Below are 17,878 nucleotides of genomic sequence, written 5' to 3'. Positions count from 1 at the left end.
TTTTTGGGGGGCTCCTGGGTGGCACAATCGGTTGGGTGTCTGACTCTTGGTTTTGGCTCAGGTCAGTGGTGATCTCAGGGTCATGAGATCAGCCCCACATTTGGCTCCCCGCTCAGCAGGGAGTCTGTTTGAGACTTTCTTTCCCTCTGCCCCTCCCCCACCTCACCCAACAGGCTCTCTCTCAGATAAATAAATTAACCAAAAAAAAAAAGTATCAACATTTTTTAAGTCTTTTCTTATAAACAGTCAATTTACTCCTATGATTTTTGATATTTTTGTTTTTTATTTGATTGTTTTTCTCATTCAATTTTGCTAATGGGACTTGCCTCCATTTCAATTTCTAAATGGTGAATGACAGCATACAGCAAAACATTTTTTGGATATTATTTTACATCCAGTCATTTTGCTGATCTTCTTATCATTTTTAATACTTTTCTTAATGGATTCCCTTGGAGCTCTTAAGTAAAAGATAATGAAAACAAACTATTGCTAGAGGGGAGGGGTGGAGGCATGGGCAAAGTGGGTGAAGGGGCATGGGAGATACAAGTTTCCACTTATGGAATGAATACATTAGGGGGATGAAAGGTGCAGCTTAGGTAATGTAGTCAATAGTATTATAATAACGTTATAGGGTGACAGATGGTAGCTACACTTGTGATGAGCATAGCATAAAGTATAGACTTGCCAAATCACTATCTTGTACACCTCAAACCCATGTAACGTTGTATGTCAACTATACTCAATTAAAAAAATGCTAAGTGTACTGTTGAAGTATTTTTTATTATTTTTTTTTATATCTACTGTACTGCTCAGAAAATTCAGGTCACTATTTACAAATAATGGAAATAGTATCCTGTTTTATTTTTTTTCTGTCTTGTTTATTTTTTTAAGATGACTTATTTATTTGAAAGAGAGAGAGCACAAACAGGGGGCAGAGGGAGAGGGAGAAGCAGACTGCTGAGCAGGGAGCCTGATCTGGAGCTCAATGACAGCACCCTGAGATCATGACCTGAGCCGAAGGCTGATGCCTAACCATCTGAGCCAGCAGCCATCCTTGTTTTGTTTATTTTAATGGGACTATAAACATAGTCTGATTCTAAGTAACCTACGTATTTAGCAAGAATTTGAATTTTTTTTAATTACCACTACATGTTTAATTATGCACAAAGTTGCAAAAGTAAGAAGCTTTATTTATTGTGCATCTAGTTATGAGCTGTGTAGGAAAAAAACCCTTTATTTTTATAAAATCAAAATGTCTACAATTCAATTAATAATCCTTAATATCACTTTAAAATTGAAGTATTTAAACTATTCAGAATCTTTTGTCTTGAGAGATGAGTAATGCATTGGTATCGTTTATATTAAACATACCTTAAACTGCAGCATATCATTTTTGTGATATTTCACCTCCACACGAAGAGTTGAGATGGGTTCAGAAGGTAGATTTATTTGAGCTCTTGTAGGATTCAGTTGGAGGTCAGTTGTTATGCCCATTGATGAATACTGAGTTGAACTGACCAAATAAGGGTTGTACTGTCTAGGAAAGTAACAGTCAGGTGCTCGGGAGCCAAGAGGAGACTAAAAACAGAATACATGTTCATTGCCAGGATTGTAAACATTGTAATACTGAACTCTTCAAAAAAGGTAGACATGTTTAATCACATGTTGTAAAATTTATGAATTTTATTATTTAATACTAAAATAAAATTATAATCACAACACAAAATATCTATTATGCAACCTAAAACACCATATACTAAAATGTTATATATAATATTTATAGTTTGACTCTAAAGATAGACCAGTAGAGGAAAAGAATCAAATGTCATAGCTTTTCAACAAAAAATAGAATGATTCTATGGTGTTTGCAAAAATTAAGTATATTACTCATAAATTTTGATTCCATGCTTATTCTTATTCTTCATACTGTCTATTGCCTTTTGTGTGTAAAATGGCTCTACAACAACCCTCAGAAGGATCTGTACTTAAAGTTCTTTTCTTTTACTTATAATGAAACTATATAATTACTTATCTCATGACCGATCCTTACACTGGTAAATTACATCCTGACCAGTATTTAAATAGGGACTGTGGCCAAAGATCAAAACTAATTAGTTTATATAAAAGTGGAAGCTAGGACCTAAGAAAAAGAATGGTAAATGGTGGCACTGAGGGATGGTTGCCTTACAACAGTCCATTCTCCCATCTTTCTTATTTATTAAATTATTATATTGCTGGGAAAAGCGACATCCCCATCTACATGTCCCAGTCTCTTTTGAGGAAGTTATATAGGACCTTCAAAACCTCCTTAAAATAAAAGGGTATAAACTGATTAAAATAGGATGCCCTTGGGCCTGGAATGAATACACAATGTCAAAAGACATAATACAAACTTGAGAATAAAAAAGAAACGGTAAATATAAGACACTGATGACACTGAGAGGCCAGTATAGCAGGCATGGGACTCTTTTTTTTGTAAGAGAAAAATAAATTGTGTTTTGTTTAACCAAATCATCATTCTGTTGAATGGATGACCAGAATAACTGGCTAGAAATTACCCTTAGTGGAACTGATACAGCCCACCAATTTCAGAAGCTTTAATAACTTGAGACAGTGTTTTTGAAAGACTGGCTCCTACTGGCATAATACCTTAGTAAATTAAGCGAGTCAGCCATAGTCAACATCTAATAAGAGTTCAACAAATAGAGGACTATTTTATTAAGTAAAATGGGCACACTTTATTAAGTAAAGTAAGGCACACTATCCAAAGTGCCTGGAAAGCAACCTACACATCCATTTAGTTTGGCATTTACTAAACTTTGTCTTTGGAGAATTAATTAAGATAAAAATAAATTGTCTATCAAAGTCCTATTTTCAAATTCCAAATGCTTCTCTAGATGAATTTAGTTTGTATGCTGTAGAATTAAAATTATAATACATAATGTTTACATTGAGATGTTTATGTAAAAGCCATGCTATGAAACATAATTAAAATTTTTAGTACCGTCTCCCATAAACAGCCACGTGCTTCACACTTTTCTTTAGTTGCAGTGTCTGCATCTGGATAACAAGTAAACCTTTGATTTTCTGAGAAATTTTGATTCCATTGAACGGTAAAGTTTTTTCCAAGGTTAAAGTTGAGACTGTAAATTAGGAGACTCTGAAGACAAAGAAACATTAAAGAATATTTATGAGCACTGGATGACTTAAAAATACTTAACATTTATAAAATGCAGCAACCAGAGCAATTCTTCAAATCAAATCATTGGTACTTTTAATAGGATACTTAAAGAACAGATATGAAAGGAGAAAATATGTCATACCACTGAAATGGCTAGAGCCTCAAGACAGGAAAAGCATGAGAAATCCTAGAATACTGATGAAAAGCATTATGGCTAAATCCAGACGTGAGCTCAGTTCTCAGTTCTGCCGTTTAATGCTTATGCTTCTTTGGGACAATTGCCTCTCCTTTATTATCTTCAATTTCCTTCCCCTGTAAAATGGGGATGATGGCCCCTACTAACAGGGGGTGCTACACAGGATGAATGATAAATAAAATTTAAAGCACTTACCACAATGCCTAGGGCAGACTAGTTGTGAAAGAAATATTTGTTCCCTCAAGCGTGGGAAAAGTTAACGACTTAGGTTGATGTGGAGCCCCCAGAGTTAGAGGAGGGAAATATTTATTTCTTCAATTCTGTCTCTAATTTGAGACACTGCTTACAATATTTGAGGGACAAGTTAGAAGATAACATGGCATGATGTAAAAAAAGAAAAAATGAGAGGATAGTTATATACGTGTATTCTAATACATAATGATTTTTATTATTAAGATATTGCAGGGGCGCCTGGGTGGCACAGCGGTTGGGCGTCTGCCTTCGGCTCAGGGCGTGATCCCGGCGTTATGGGATCGAGCCCCACATCGGGCTCTTCCGCTGTGAGCCTGCTTCTTCCTCTCCCACTCCCCCTGCTTGTGTTCCCTCTCTCGCTGGCTGTCTCTATCTCTGTCGAATAAATAAATAAAATCTTTAAAAAAAAAAAAAAAAAAAAAAAAAAAAAAAAAAGATATTGCAAAGTTATATTTGTTGTCTGTATACCTTGAGAATAATATGGGCAAATTTTATCCCAGACTTCTACCGTCATAGCTTACTTTTTGATATCAACTTACTTCCATACCTCTACATGCAGAACTGAAAATTCATATAAAGATCAGTCAAAGCACAGCAGAATTAGGAAGGGGTGTCTATTAGGGTCTCTGTAAATCTTACATAAGCATAAATACACAGATAAAAATTGAAATTGAAAAAACCAGATAAAACGATTTTTGTATTATACTCTCTTGATAATCTTTGTTAGAGTCATAAAGTTCTCAATAGGCCTGTATTATTTAATTTATATTAATTATTAGAGTCCTAGGAATATACAAAATTATAGTATATTTACTAAATAAAAATAATTAACCAATACATATTTTTATGAATGGAAAACTCTGGGCCAGAGGGCTTAGGAATTAGGAAAAAAAAATACTCTAAGAGAATATTCTCTCTCTCAAGTAATTTAGAATTTATGGTGATATTACCAATAATTTAGGGTGTATTTGAATGGTGGAAAAAAGTCAATAAAAATCATTTCAATGTTTTAAATTATTATGATCTACATTTTAAGTATAGTAATTTATTACTCAAAGCAACATTATGATTTAAATATTATATTCTACAGATGAGGAAGCTGAGATAATAAATTAATTTGATAGGTTTAAATGCACAGATTGCAAGGCTGGAATTCAAGCCCCTATCCTATGACTCCTTTCCCTCCCTAGTATATATCTTGAGATTTTACTTTTAAGTAATCTCTACACCCAACATGGGGCTCAAACTCACAACCCTAGGACCAAGAGTCCTCCATGCTCTCCTGACTGAGCCAGCCAGGTGCCTCTCTAGAACACATCTTAAAAGAGACAAAAATTACAATTGCCCTAGTAGGGAAGAGTGTAAAGAAAAATTCAAAGAAAAAAAATACAAGATATATCAAGGATAGTGAAATTTCTTGAAAGGAGAAGTACTGGGAATGACTGAAGAAAGGGATTAAATCAATATCTTAAAGAGTATTAACTGAGAAGCAAAAACATTTAGAACCTTTACTGTATGCAACAGGTGAGTAAGTTAAAGTTCAGGGTAGGAAAATGGTATGAAAAACATTAAGAAGATGTATATAAGTGATATCTAAGATAAAACGAAATAAAGAGAAGTAGCAAGGAGTCCTTTTAATGTCGATATCTGAGATCGGAATGACCTAAAATGGAATATTGATACCAAAAGGGAAAAAAAAGAAAGAAGTAATGTCATGAAGAAAAAAAGTCACAAAAACAAGAGACTGAATGGTTACATAATGTTAAATGTGAGAATATATGACAGCTAAAATATTTTAAAAATTTTAATTTACCTGGTTGGAAGCAGTATAAGTAAAATTGTCGTGATCTTTCATCGGCTGATTATCTTCTACCACTGTAACTTGTGTAACAGGATCTATCAACCCAAGGATTTTTATAGTCTCAAATGCTAAAGTGGTTCCTTCCTGGTATGATGAATGTGTGCATATAATATCTAATTTATTCTGAAAAGAAGTATATAACAGTATATGTTAAGTAGAAGGCCAATGGATACAAACCTGAAATAATACAGATATGAAACAGAAAAAGAACCAATCATTTATGCCTCCATTCTTACCAGCTCTTCACATCCAAGTAGCATATGTAAATATACTCATTAATAACTCTTTTCACTTTCTGTATACATGCCATAAAATTGATTTTCAGAGATAACCTGAATTACCTATGATGCAACTCATATATATCTCTTCTTATTCTAGCCTTAATGTTGATGAAGAATAACAGCTTTGGCAACTAAGAATATATGAAGAAATCCACATCTACAAAGCTATTGCTATTAATTATTTAAATTTAGCCTTGTCTGTAGATTTTTCATCCTCACTCAAAATCCATAACAATTATTGCTGTGACTGACATATTAAAGCATTTTCGAATATGCTGACATTATTTTCCTAGGTCATGTTGCTTAAACCAGACATAGCACTTTAAGATGTTTGAAGATTTTTGTGCATCAATTTCATCATCACAAACTTATCTGTTACATTTAAATATAAAATTTAAGGTAATATATTTATAATTTAACAACTTAAATTTAAAAATTTAACAACTTATTTCTGTTGAAATCTCAAAGTAAATGTAAACATTGTTCCAAAAGAATTTCATGATAAAGGCATAACTCAGACATTAGCAAGATATATGTTCAGCTGTGTGTCCAAGGAGAATACTTACATTCGAAACTGAAAAAGTATATAAAATGTAGTTGCCATTTTGTATGGTATCTGAAATGCGGGGAAAAAAAACAGAGTTATCAGGTAAAAATGTAATTCTTTATTAGTTAAATCCTCTATTTTTATGGTTATGTAACACTTAAGAAATTTAAAATAGAAGGTACTGTTTATGGGCGCCTGCGTGGCTCAGTCAGTTGAGCGTCTCACTCTTGGTTTCAACTCAGGTCATGGTCTCAGGGTCCTGAGATTGAACCCCAAGTCAGGCTCTGTGCTCAGTGGAGGTCCACTTCTGTCCTCCCTTTCCTTCTGCCCCTCCCCCTGTTTGCACATACTTGCGCGAGCTCCCTCTCTCTCAAATAAATCTTTTAAAAAATTATTTAAAAAGATACTGTTTATTAATGAAGCAAAATAAAAAGCTTATCTTTTCAAATTAAAGTCATTAACACCTATATACAAAATAATCTTGGTAGTTTATTATCCCAGTAAGTAAAGATAATGAATACATAATGTGCCTAGTTTAATTTTTTAAAGATGGCTAAAATATTTCTGGAAATAAGAGAAAAAAATTTATGTAAAATGTACATAACTGTAAATTCATTATTGAATGATATTTTATCTCTTTCTAGTAGACCAGTAACATTCAGTTTATCTTTGGAAGATATGGCACATCACAATTTTATTTTGCATCTTTTTTTTTTCATTGTTTGAGGAAATAAGGTGAATCTAGAGATAATGTTATAGACTGAAATAAACTTTAATGAGGAAAATGGAAGAAGACAATGATTTTCCATGTGTATGCAAGAGAACTTTTTATTAACATGTTTCTTTAATAGAGAAACTGAAGATTATAGCTAAAATAATTTGAAAGAAAGTAAAAAAGTAAAAAGAATCTGAGAATTTATATATATTTTCAACAATATTAATTTACCTAAAATTTTAATCCTAGTTAATGAAATAAAAATCATAACCTGACTTGAAGGTCATTTTATTGGTTATTTGTTTAGTTACAAATTGATTATTTAGAAAATTCTGATTTTAACTTTTCAAAGCACATAACTATAGAGATACCATATTTGATAACTGATTAAATCATATATCCTTCATATTTTAACCATCTTCTTAGATTAAAGTAAATTACCAATATCTATTTTTATATAAAAAGAAATATATTTGGGTATATTTATATAATTTGAGAAATAAGAATAACCTTAAAATCGCACCCCACAGGTTACCAATGCAGGTATGATCTCAACGGCATTCTTTAACTGATGATCACAAATAATTTAATTCAGCAGGAATTCAATCTTAAGGAATTTCTATGTGGTAAATGTCTGGAACCTATTCTCATGGGAGAGCTCACCCTAGTGTGCTTAGGCTCTATCGTATCTGAGACAGAGAAAAGGCTGGTGTGCTGGAGTAGGATGAGAGGAGAGTAGTAGTGGATAAGCATGTGTGTGCACATATGAGCAAAAATAGAGATCATGGTGAGTGGTCTAGGTCTTGGTAAAGAGTATGGCTTCTGACTGAATAAAATGGAGAATAATTAGAGGGTTTTGAGCGAGGAGTGATGATCTGAATCACCGTTTAAAAGGATTACTCCACCTGCTGGATTGTAAATAGAATGTAAATGGGGTTCAACAAGAACTATAGACAGACCAGTTGGGGAGCTATTATAGGAATTAAAATGAAGGATAGTAATGATAGTGATGGAACTGATGAGAGAACCCAGGTCAAGGTAGAACCAAGAGAAATTCCTAGGCTGTGAGAGAAAATGGTCAACTTAAGTTTTTGGCATCTTGGAGAGATAAAATCACCATCAATTGACAAGGGTTAAGTCATAAAAAAAAATGAACTTTTTCATAGATTGCATATTTTCAAATTATAAGAGAGCACACCAATGCATAGACTATTTCTTTAAGTCAAGTTAGAGATGTTCGGATGTTTCATACCCATATAAAGACATATGGGATATTCTTTAATACATCTGAGAAGTAATGAGCTAAAAATAGAACTAAACTATAGCTTTTTGTACACACTAATACAAAACACATACCTAAGAGTCTTCTATTAAAAGAAACAGGATTAAAAAAAACTTAACAAATTTATGATGATAATTGTAATTGACTAAATCTAAACAGATAAATGGCATAATTATATATTAGCAAAAAAATGGCTCATTTTTTATTCACTTGGGTACTGAATGCTCAAATTTGGGGCTTATGAAATAAAATTAAATACATTTATTAATTAAAGTAAATTATGAAATATTTATATGATACCATTCTTACCTCAAATAATTTAACATTAATTGAACAATTTTTTATAGTAATAAAATTTTAGTTTTTAACCACTACAGTCACTTAAGAGTTGAAAATATGATAAAATTTGTATTTTTGTGAATTTATTATTCTAATTAAAAGAAATAATCTAATAAAGAAAGATATTTATACTTGTCAAAACTTTTACAATGAACCAACACAGAAAAATATTGTAATTCAGTATTTATAATTTAAAGAATGATGTTAAATTTCATAAAGTAACCTAACCCTAAGATAGATAAAAACAGGAATTAAAAAATAAAACTTGTGACATTTTTTAAATAGATATAATGTTATATCAATAAAGGCAAACTGTCCCATCATCAGAATGAACATTTAAAAGTATATAATATTTAGACTTACTTTTAGTTTCTCCATCATCCCAGAAAAAGTCTCCTTTTGCTGTGTTATCTTCATCTAATGCAACTATAAGTCCTAGAGGGTTCTTTCGGCTGTTAAGTAAGTTTAGGTATATAAGTGATTCAAAATAAATTTATAATAGTGAAATATCCTATAAATAAGTCCATTTCAACTAACAGATCTGTAGGCATTTTGTATTCATGTGAGAACATTGATATCAATAAAATTCATGTCTATAATTATTAACTTTTCCATGAGAGAAATAATTTATACACTTATAAAATAAATTAAAGAAATAAATATAATAAATATAATATGGAATTTCTTGGAGGCAAGATACCAACAAAATTGCAACAGTATAATGATACTTCCAACAAGAAAAATTAAATATACTTTATGAATGCAGAATATATTTAACATGTATTTGCACATCTCAATTAACTCTACCTTGCAATTTATCAAGACTACATCTTATATACATAATAAAGAAAAGTACAATATAAACACATTTTAATGCTTAGTAGACTATTAACCTTACAGATGAGGCTAATTCTATCATGAGAAATGAGACATGATGAACACAATTTTCTTCTCAATTACTGTAGGTTTTTAAACCTAAATATAGTACCCCTGAGGCTAGTCCAGGCAATTGCTCTATGTAGAATATATTCCATCCTGCATGCTCACCAAAGTGTATGCTTCTCTTGTTCAATACAGCTCTAGAGTATAACTAATTTTTTGGAGAACACAATCATGGAACAGTTACCGTCTGAAAATAATCAATTCTAGAATGCCAAAATAATTAAGTTACTAGCACACATTCATTCACTCATATATTTGTTTCTTCAATAAATATTTAGTAAAAATAGCATATTATGGGCTGGACATTTATTATTGGTTTGGGGACTAAAGCAGGGAAAAGTCAAGTTCCTGCCTTAATGGAGTTTATAGTCAAAGGGAGTGGACACATTACATACAAGATAAAGTAAATAATATAAGTCCAGATAACCTTAATGTTATGAAGAAAACACAGCAGGATAAGAAATAGGAAGTGACTATCCCTTGGGGTGTTACAGAATATGGGGAAATATATGCATTCAAAATAACCCCCTCTGTGCTCTTTACCCAGCATAAACACTGCAAGATGGAACACAAGAATTTTCATGTTCTTCTTCTTTTCTAAATATTTCTGGAATTTATTCTTACTGAACAACTTAGTTTCTATCTCATTCTTTCCCTAAACAGAATTATCGACCTCATTTATCGTTTAAAGTAAAACATGTTAGCAGAAAGAAAAACATTGTGACATTTATGTATTGAAAATCTAAATATGTAACTGACACTTTCAACATCATATAACTTACTTTAATTATTCATATTTTTATGAAGAATAAGCAATTAACTTTATACATATTCTATAGAGAATGTCAGCACATTTTTGGTATACAAAAAAATTATGATCTACTTACGTTCATTTTTAAATAAAAAAATTTGTAATAATGTTACATAATTTGTACCTTTTTATAAATGATTATATTTAAGAATTCCCTCCATGTGTCAAATATCTTCTGGTGAAAAAAACTAAACACTAATCTTTGATTCTTAATAAAATATTAAATATTAAAACTTGAATTATATTTCAGATTTCAGTTAATGATTTTTCATTTTACCTTGCAGTTGTAGTTACAGCAGGTTGTTGAATGGGGATAATATAACCTCCTCTAAGATGTAATCCTATTTTGTCTCCTGGAAGATACATATTAACACGTTGCTGTTTCCACGGCCTTTTTGCACCCTAATATTTGGAAGTTAAAAAGATTTTTTATTATTAGTGACGACTTTAATCCCATTTCACAAGAATTCAATTTTATACATAGAAATAATTTTTACCGTGAGCAATTCATGTCATCTAAATGAATATTAATATGCTGTTTTCTAACTTTGAAAAAACCCGTTTTTTTCAGCTTACTGAACAAAGCAGGAGAAAAATAAGTTCACTTTCTCAAAAAAATTAAAAAATCAGTTCAGAGAAATCAATTTCCCCTCTACAATAATTAATATTCTTAATTAGTCCTATTTTTATTCTTTGTTTTGGTTTAAAATTAAGCATGTCTTTAAAAAGCTTTTAAAAATCACTGTTTCAGGGTGCCTGAACGGTTAAGCTCAGGTCACAGTTCAGTTCAGACGGTTAAGCTCAGGTCACGATCTCAGGGTTCTGGGATGAAGCCCTGCATCAGCCACCCTGCTCAGCCAGGAATCTGCTTCTCTCTCCCTCTGCCTCTCTCCCCACTCCTGCTCTCTCTCTCTCTCTCACTCTCTCTCTTAAATAAAATATTTTTTAAAAATAAAATGAAATAAAAATCGTTTCTATAAAAATAAAGGGTCTGCTTAGCAAATATAAGTGATATGCAAAATAATACCTTTTAAAATAAATACTTCTCAAAAGGTCTTAGTCAATTAAAAAAATAGGTTGTATATGAATGCTACAATGTTGCCTTTTCAAGGTTGAAATGAAAATCTTTCCCAAACTCGAGTATGCCACAAATGCTTACCATTAGCTCAATAATTCATTTCTTCCAATAAGATAAATATATAAAGTAGGAAGCGCATCAAAATAAGTCACCACTCCTTCCTGAAATTACTCCTGACTTTTATTTCCACAATTTAAAAATGAATAATATAATTCTTTATACTAAAGAATATAAGTTTATATTAATCACATGCAACAAACATACTTGCTCATATGCAACAAAACATGTATACCTGCACAAATTTTACACACTATTCAAATTTGGAATTATTCTTTTTTTTAATAATAATAACACAAATGCTGAAAACATATATGCTACGTGTTGGGAAGTAAGTTTCCACATACAGATGTTTGACAGTATAATCCTTTTGAGTCTATTATTATATTAAGGTTACTTACAGTTTCATAATCATACCAAGTAGCATTAGGGATGTATGCACTCACTGTATCTGCTCCCTAAAATAAAGCATGATAATTTATACACTTTTTATTTGTTTACTTTAATACTTCTCAGAAGAGTATCATATCAAATAATAAGTTGGGTTTTAATAGTCAAGAAAAAATCTTCCTTTGTACTGATACACTCCAATTTTTTCTATAAATAATAATCAAAAGGCTATTTCACTAGTTTTATATAATAATATAAACCACACCAAAAGCAAAGTTGAAATTAATTTAAGTAGCAACTAAAAAAATGCATTGTATTGTTATAATCTACATAGTAATTGCAAATGCATACACATTCATTTCTGTATATTTCCATGGGCATACAGACTTCTAAATAATGGGTAAAAACCAAAAAACTCACTCCACTATATTTTCAATATTTTCATATGATCAGCTACTTTCAAGTTCCTCTTTATTTACAATTTAGCAAAATTTCAATGTCTATTGACATATGTCTGTATCTAGTTAAATGAGAGTTCATTGTTATTACTATGAGTTTGATTTTGATTCCATAAGTAAAGCTTTCTTTTTTAGAAGAATATTAATTTTGTATAATTTTCTTCTCCCCAGTTACGTATTATATATTTGAAAAGCATAAATCTACTTAACATTTTTATAATTTTTCAGAATTTCTTCTACATTTTAGTATTCAACATTTATCAGGTTGAAGCAGTCAAGTTAAGTAACATTTATTACTAAGTCTTTTTTATAATTTTGTGTGGATTTGGTTATAAAGTGTCCTTTAAAAGCAATAAATTTATTAAAATCGTAAGACCTACCTCTTTCAAGACAGGAGTAATAAGTAATGCGGGCCCCCATAGGAACTGAGTGTCCTCAATCCAGGCATTCGTATCTTCATAAAACCTAAGAATGACAATTCGCTTCATAATGACAATGTTTACAATATAAAGATAAAAAATAAGTTTATCCAAATCTTTGTTCGGTTTATCATTTCAGGTTTTTTCCTAGCAATAATTATTAGCTTTAATTTTACTTGTTTGACATGTCATTTTGAATCTATGGTTCTTATACCCTATGGTTCATATGACACTCAAGAAAGAAGGAAGGGAGGAGGGAGGAAATTAGTTCATCTGGGCTCAAAAAAATCTATCAGATATGATAAGGTTACTTATTATTTGTAATAAATAACTATTCTGCTTAATTCATTTTCTCCTCTAAGATAAGTTTGTAAGGTACCAGAAATCTTTCAAATTCTACTTTCTTCTATTTAAATTTCTCATTATAAATTCCTGTTTTAACCTGGATTTGAAAGGGTCTTTAGTCATTTCTTGAGGAAAGTTCTTGCTTTGCTCATGATATACAAAGACACAATTAATTTCTCTGCAACTATACTAAACTGTTTATCTATAGTTAGATGATTTTGACAATATATATGTAATATGTCTTCAATAACTGCATATTTAATCTTACTAATATAATCTCCCTAATATATCCTATATATTGTTTTCCTTTTAAGTTCTATTTAATTCCCGCATTTCTAGCTTAATCTTGTCCAATTATTAATTATATTTATTTACTACTATCATTCCATAGTTCATCAAATGATTTATATGGATGTAAAACAAGAGAAATCTATTTGACATCTTGATTACTCTCCATTAATTTTTCAATATATGTCTGAATATAATTTGAAAGATATTAAAATTCTTGAACACAGTACTCACTCATGAAGAACTGGCCTTGCTACTGTTTCTCCAAACATGTGGGCTTTGTAAAACAGAGTATAGAGGAAAGGTAGTAAGGTATAGCGAATATTCAAATAGTGCCTTGATGAATTAACCAAAAGAGAATTCTGCCCAAAAAATGCTGGATCCTGATGCTATGGAATAAAAAGAGACATTGAAATAAAAAAGCTAAAATAATGAATGAAAATTAAAAAAGATACACTTAATCTATTTTTAAAAAGCAAATTATATATATTTTAGCTTGTTTATAAAAATTTGAAATTGTTCTTCTTTCATCATCAAAGTATATAAGTATTTTTATTTTTTATGTTTCATTTGGATATATGTTTTAATTGAATTTATTTTAAACTGGACATTTTTCATGTAAATCTAGTTAGAGATGAAATTATATTTTAAGAAAGAATTTTTCACCTATATTATTTGTGGAAGATTGCATTATTGGCTCTAATTTTCAGTTCCCTTGTACACACAACCTTCACTGTGTAATTCTGCAGTTCCTACCACTAAAGGTGGAGTGTACTCCCCCATCTCCTGACTTTGTGCTCAGCTAAGTGACATATTCTGGCCAATGGAGTCTTAGTACATGTGACGCATTCATGTAAAGGCTTGAAATGTGCTTGCCTGAGGACTTAACTGCCTTGTGCCTCGTGGTTGCCATCAGAAGAAAAAGCCCAGGTAGTCTACTGGCCCGGAGATACAGGGAACAGACTGCCTGCCCAGCACATGGGCTTGTAACTTGAAGGACAGCCTTCCTGCTGTGCCCAGGCTAGATCAGTGGACTCTCTTAGTGCAGCTGCAGCAACACCAGCAAACCTGCTTAGATCTCCTACTGCCTCTCTGGATTCACCATCCTTTTACCCTGAAGATATTTCCCTTTGGCTGCTCGCAGCTAATCAGTGAGCATGTGAAGGTACTATTCAGGCTCATTCCATTTTCCAATGGTCACCTGAAAACTTCCTTAGAATTGGGCTGCAGTATGTGACTCTCCCTAAAATCCCTCATTCCTTGCCTTCATCTTCACCAGATTCAGACCCCAATTTTTGATATGAAGGCTCTCTTCATTTTTCCCTGCTCCCTTCCCTTTATCCTTCACAAGTATTTCACCAATAAATCTCTAACCCCTCTGTCTTGGCATCTGCTTTTGGAAGATAGAAATGAACACACGGTGTAATGTAATTCATATCAGCATCTCCCATGAGCACACATTTCTTCAAAGCACCATTTAGGTGGAGAAGGAAATGACTAATCCCCAATTTATACCTTTTCCTTCTGTTCTGTCATGCCTCCTTCCAGGCAGAGCTCTGAGTGATTGTCCCTCTTCTCAAACAGGATTAATGGCTCCATATTTAACCAGTGGGTGAACAGTGAATAATTTCTCAACTAACATGCACTTAATTGATTTAATAGTTTCACTTAATTTCCCCATTTCCTCTGAGAAATTTGTCTCTGAGAGCCCAGAGCACGCTGAGTTCATAGGGGTGGTAGAAGAGCTCAGTATGTCCTTGTACTTCTGCTACCATCAGTTCAGATGCATGTGTTAGTTTTATTTTTCCCAACCTATCTCTCCAGTTTTACTTATTATACAAAGACTCTGGACTCAAACTACTTTTCAAGTCTCTTGAATTTCTTGTGTTTCTTTAATAGAACAAAAGCTGGAAATCCTTATTACTACATTATATTTTTTGTGAAAGTTACGTGGAACTTACATTGTTAGAACACAGATTCAAAAAGCTTTGGCTTTAATTTTAAATATTAAATTATTTTAAATTAAAGTGATGGAACACACTTGTATATGCTTTAGGCTTAAATAAAATATTTATGTTGTGACACCATTGCATTTCATGATTTCCTTATTTGACCATTTTTTTAATATATATTTATAGGCCTTGAGGTGAGGACTTCTAACTCTTCTTTACAAATTACGCTGCAAACTTTCAGACTATATCTTATTTGACCATTTTTTAAATATATATTTATAGGCCTTGAGGTGAGGACTTCTAACTCTTCTTTACAAATTACGCTGCAAACTTTCAGACTATATCTTCTATAGATAAAAATTTAAGTACATTGCTAAAACTAGAATTCGGTTTTATTTAAAAACATGGAGAACAAGAGACATTTACCTCATACCCATCAGCATTATGGTTCCTGGAAAATGGATAAAATGCCCCAAGTTGCATCCACCTTCTGCAAAGCTCTTCTGTGGTTTCAGCCACAAATCCACAGATGTCCGCTCCAACCTAAATAACAAATATATCTATTATTCATAGTGTAAGAGTCTCAAATTTGCCCATAGCATCACATTTTATGCCTCAACCAATTAATCTACATTACTTAACGATCTTTTTGTTTTACCGTCTTTATATATTCTTCCTTAACATAGTGTTATATTTTCCATTTTTGCTACATACTTGCCTTTAATTGCATTATTTTACTTTTTTTCATTGCCTCTTTATACATCGTTAGTCTCATGTATTTACTTTCTGCTTTGATCTAATCATTGTTAACTCAATATACAATGTGAAATTTTATTATTAAGATGTGTTGTTTCTTAATACAAAACTCACCTCCTATGAGTTTATTTTTTTCACTTATAGTAATTACTGTAATAAGAAAATAGTAAAAAATGTTGCCTAACATGTAGCCATATAAAATTTCATTCCTCTTTAAAGTCCCTCCAGAAAAAACTACTATTCTTAACTTAGTATGTTTACATTTATGTAAATGTTTACAAGCATTTCTTTATTTTTCTAAATAGTATGTAAGTACCCATAAACAATATATAATATTGTTTTGCATGTTTACTAACTTTATATAAATGGCATATTGTATGGATAACACAGCATTTCATTTTTTTCTCAAAGCATTATTTTTGTGAGATTCACTTGTGTTAAATGTGAACATTTAGTTCTAGTTTTCTATAATATGGGACTTCATAACTATGAAAAGTGCTCCTGTAAGTTTTACATATAGGTTTCTTTGTTAATATTTTAAAAAACTTACTCCTCTTCTATGGTATTATATATATAAATAGTTTCAAGATCATTTTCCTGGCTTATTGGAAATACACATTGTTTAATCAAAACTGGTTGTAACCATTTGTAAACATAATGACAGTACATGAAAATTTCCATTATTCCATTTCTTGCCAATTCCTGTTATTTTCAGACTTTTAATTTTTGCCATATATATATATATACACACACACACACAAAATGTATACTTCACCAAAGTTTTTAGTTGCATTTCTCTGATTACTAGGGAAGTTGAGAAAGTTTTCATATTTTTACTGAGTCCATATGGGTTTCTCTTTCTACAGAATTATCTATTTACATCTTTCCCTAATTTTTCTACTATTTTTACCTTCCACAGATTTATAGTAGGTACTTTAAATTGAGTATTAGTCATTTATTGGCTATATTAATTGAAAATCTCATTTCCTGGTATGTGGGCAACTTATTTTTAACTTTTAAAATAGTCTTTTAAAGAACAAGTTTTTTTTCACTTTGTTGTAGCCAAATTTATGTTTCTTTATTATTTGTGCCTTCTGTGATCTGTTTAAGAAATTATTCCCCTAACCCACAGAATTATTCATATTTTCTTCTAATATGTCTAAGGTTTACTTTTCACACATAGATCTTTACTCCATCTGAGATTGATTTTTGTGTATGGTGTGAGGCATGGACCAATTTTTTTTAAATGGATAATCTACTGCGCATATGAATATTTGATACTTTCTTCACTGAGCTATAACGCAAGTGCTATCAGTTTACATATTTCATTAATGCATGGGCCTATATCTTATTTTGCTGTATTATTCTATTCGAATATACAGAAACAAATATCATTGTGTTTATTACTGTTTTATCACATGGGGTAAATCCTGAAGCTCTTTTCTACTTCTTTAAATTGCATTGCTCTCCACATGAAGTTTAAATAATCCTTGATGTTCCCCAAATTCACCTTATAGTTTAAATTGGAATAACACGAACATGGATAATAGTTTGGGAAGAATGTGTATTTCTAATATACTAAACCTTATTATCTATGAAGATGACATATATTTAATTTTTTTAGTTATTTAAAATTTTCTCAAAAAAGTCCACATTTAGTTTTAATATTTACTTCTGGCTGTTGTATGTTAATTGCTTGCTATTATAAAAAACACATTATCTTAAAAT

The 17,878-nt window shown here is 31.2% G+C and overlaps 1 protein-coding gene across 1 annotated transcript in view; it reads right to left on the bottom strand.

The window, feature by feature from the left end:
• Nucleotides 1-17,878, bottom strand: part of SI (sucrase-isomaltase) — a 91,187-nt gene that overhangs the window by 44,468 nt on the left and 28,841 nt on the right. Inside the window, exons 17-26 of the mRNA XM_026497428.4 lie at nucleotides 15,821-15,937; nucleotides 13,677-13,831; nucleotides 12,771-12,855; nucleotides 11,944-12,000; nucleotides 10,685-10,809; nucleotides 9,018-9,106; nucleotides 6,338-6,387; nucleotides 5,443-5,613; nucleotides 3,005-3,160; nucleotides 1,372-1,578 (exon numbers count right to left, since the gene is read on the bottom strand). Of these exons, the coding sequence (XP_026353213.2) occupies nucleotides 1,372-1,578; nucleotides 3,005-3,160; nucleotides 5,443-5,613; nucleotides 6,338-6,387; nucleotides 9,018-9,106; nucleotides 10,685-10,809; nucleotides 11,944-12,000; nucleotides 12,771-12,855; nucleotides 13,677-13,831; nucleotides 15,821-15,937 (1,212 nt within the window). The remainder of the gene's footprint in view (nucleotides 1-1,371; nucleotides 1,579-3,004; nucleotides 3,161-5,442; nucleotides 5,614-6,337; nucleotides 6,388-9,017; nucleotides 9,107-10,684; nucleotides 10,810-11,943; nucleotides 12,001-12,770; nucleotides 12,856-13,676; nucleotides 13,832-15,820; nucleotides 15,938-17,878) is intronic.

The sequence above is a fragment of the Ursus arctos genome, unplaced genomic scaffold (assembly GCF_023065955.2).
Source record: "Ursus arctos isolate Adak ecotype North America unplaced genomic scaffold, UrsArc2.0 scaffold_20, whole genome shotgun sequence".
NCBI classification, from domain to species: Eukaryota; Metazoa; Chordata; class Mammalia; order Carnivora; family Ursidae; genus Ursus; species Ursus arctos.
The sequence above is the reverse complement of the archived record's forward strand: the minus strand, read 5'-3'. Positions and strand labels throughout refer to the sequence as shown.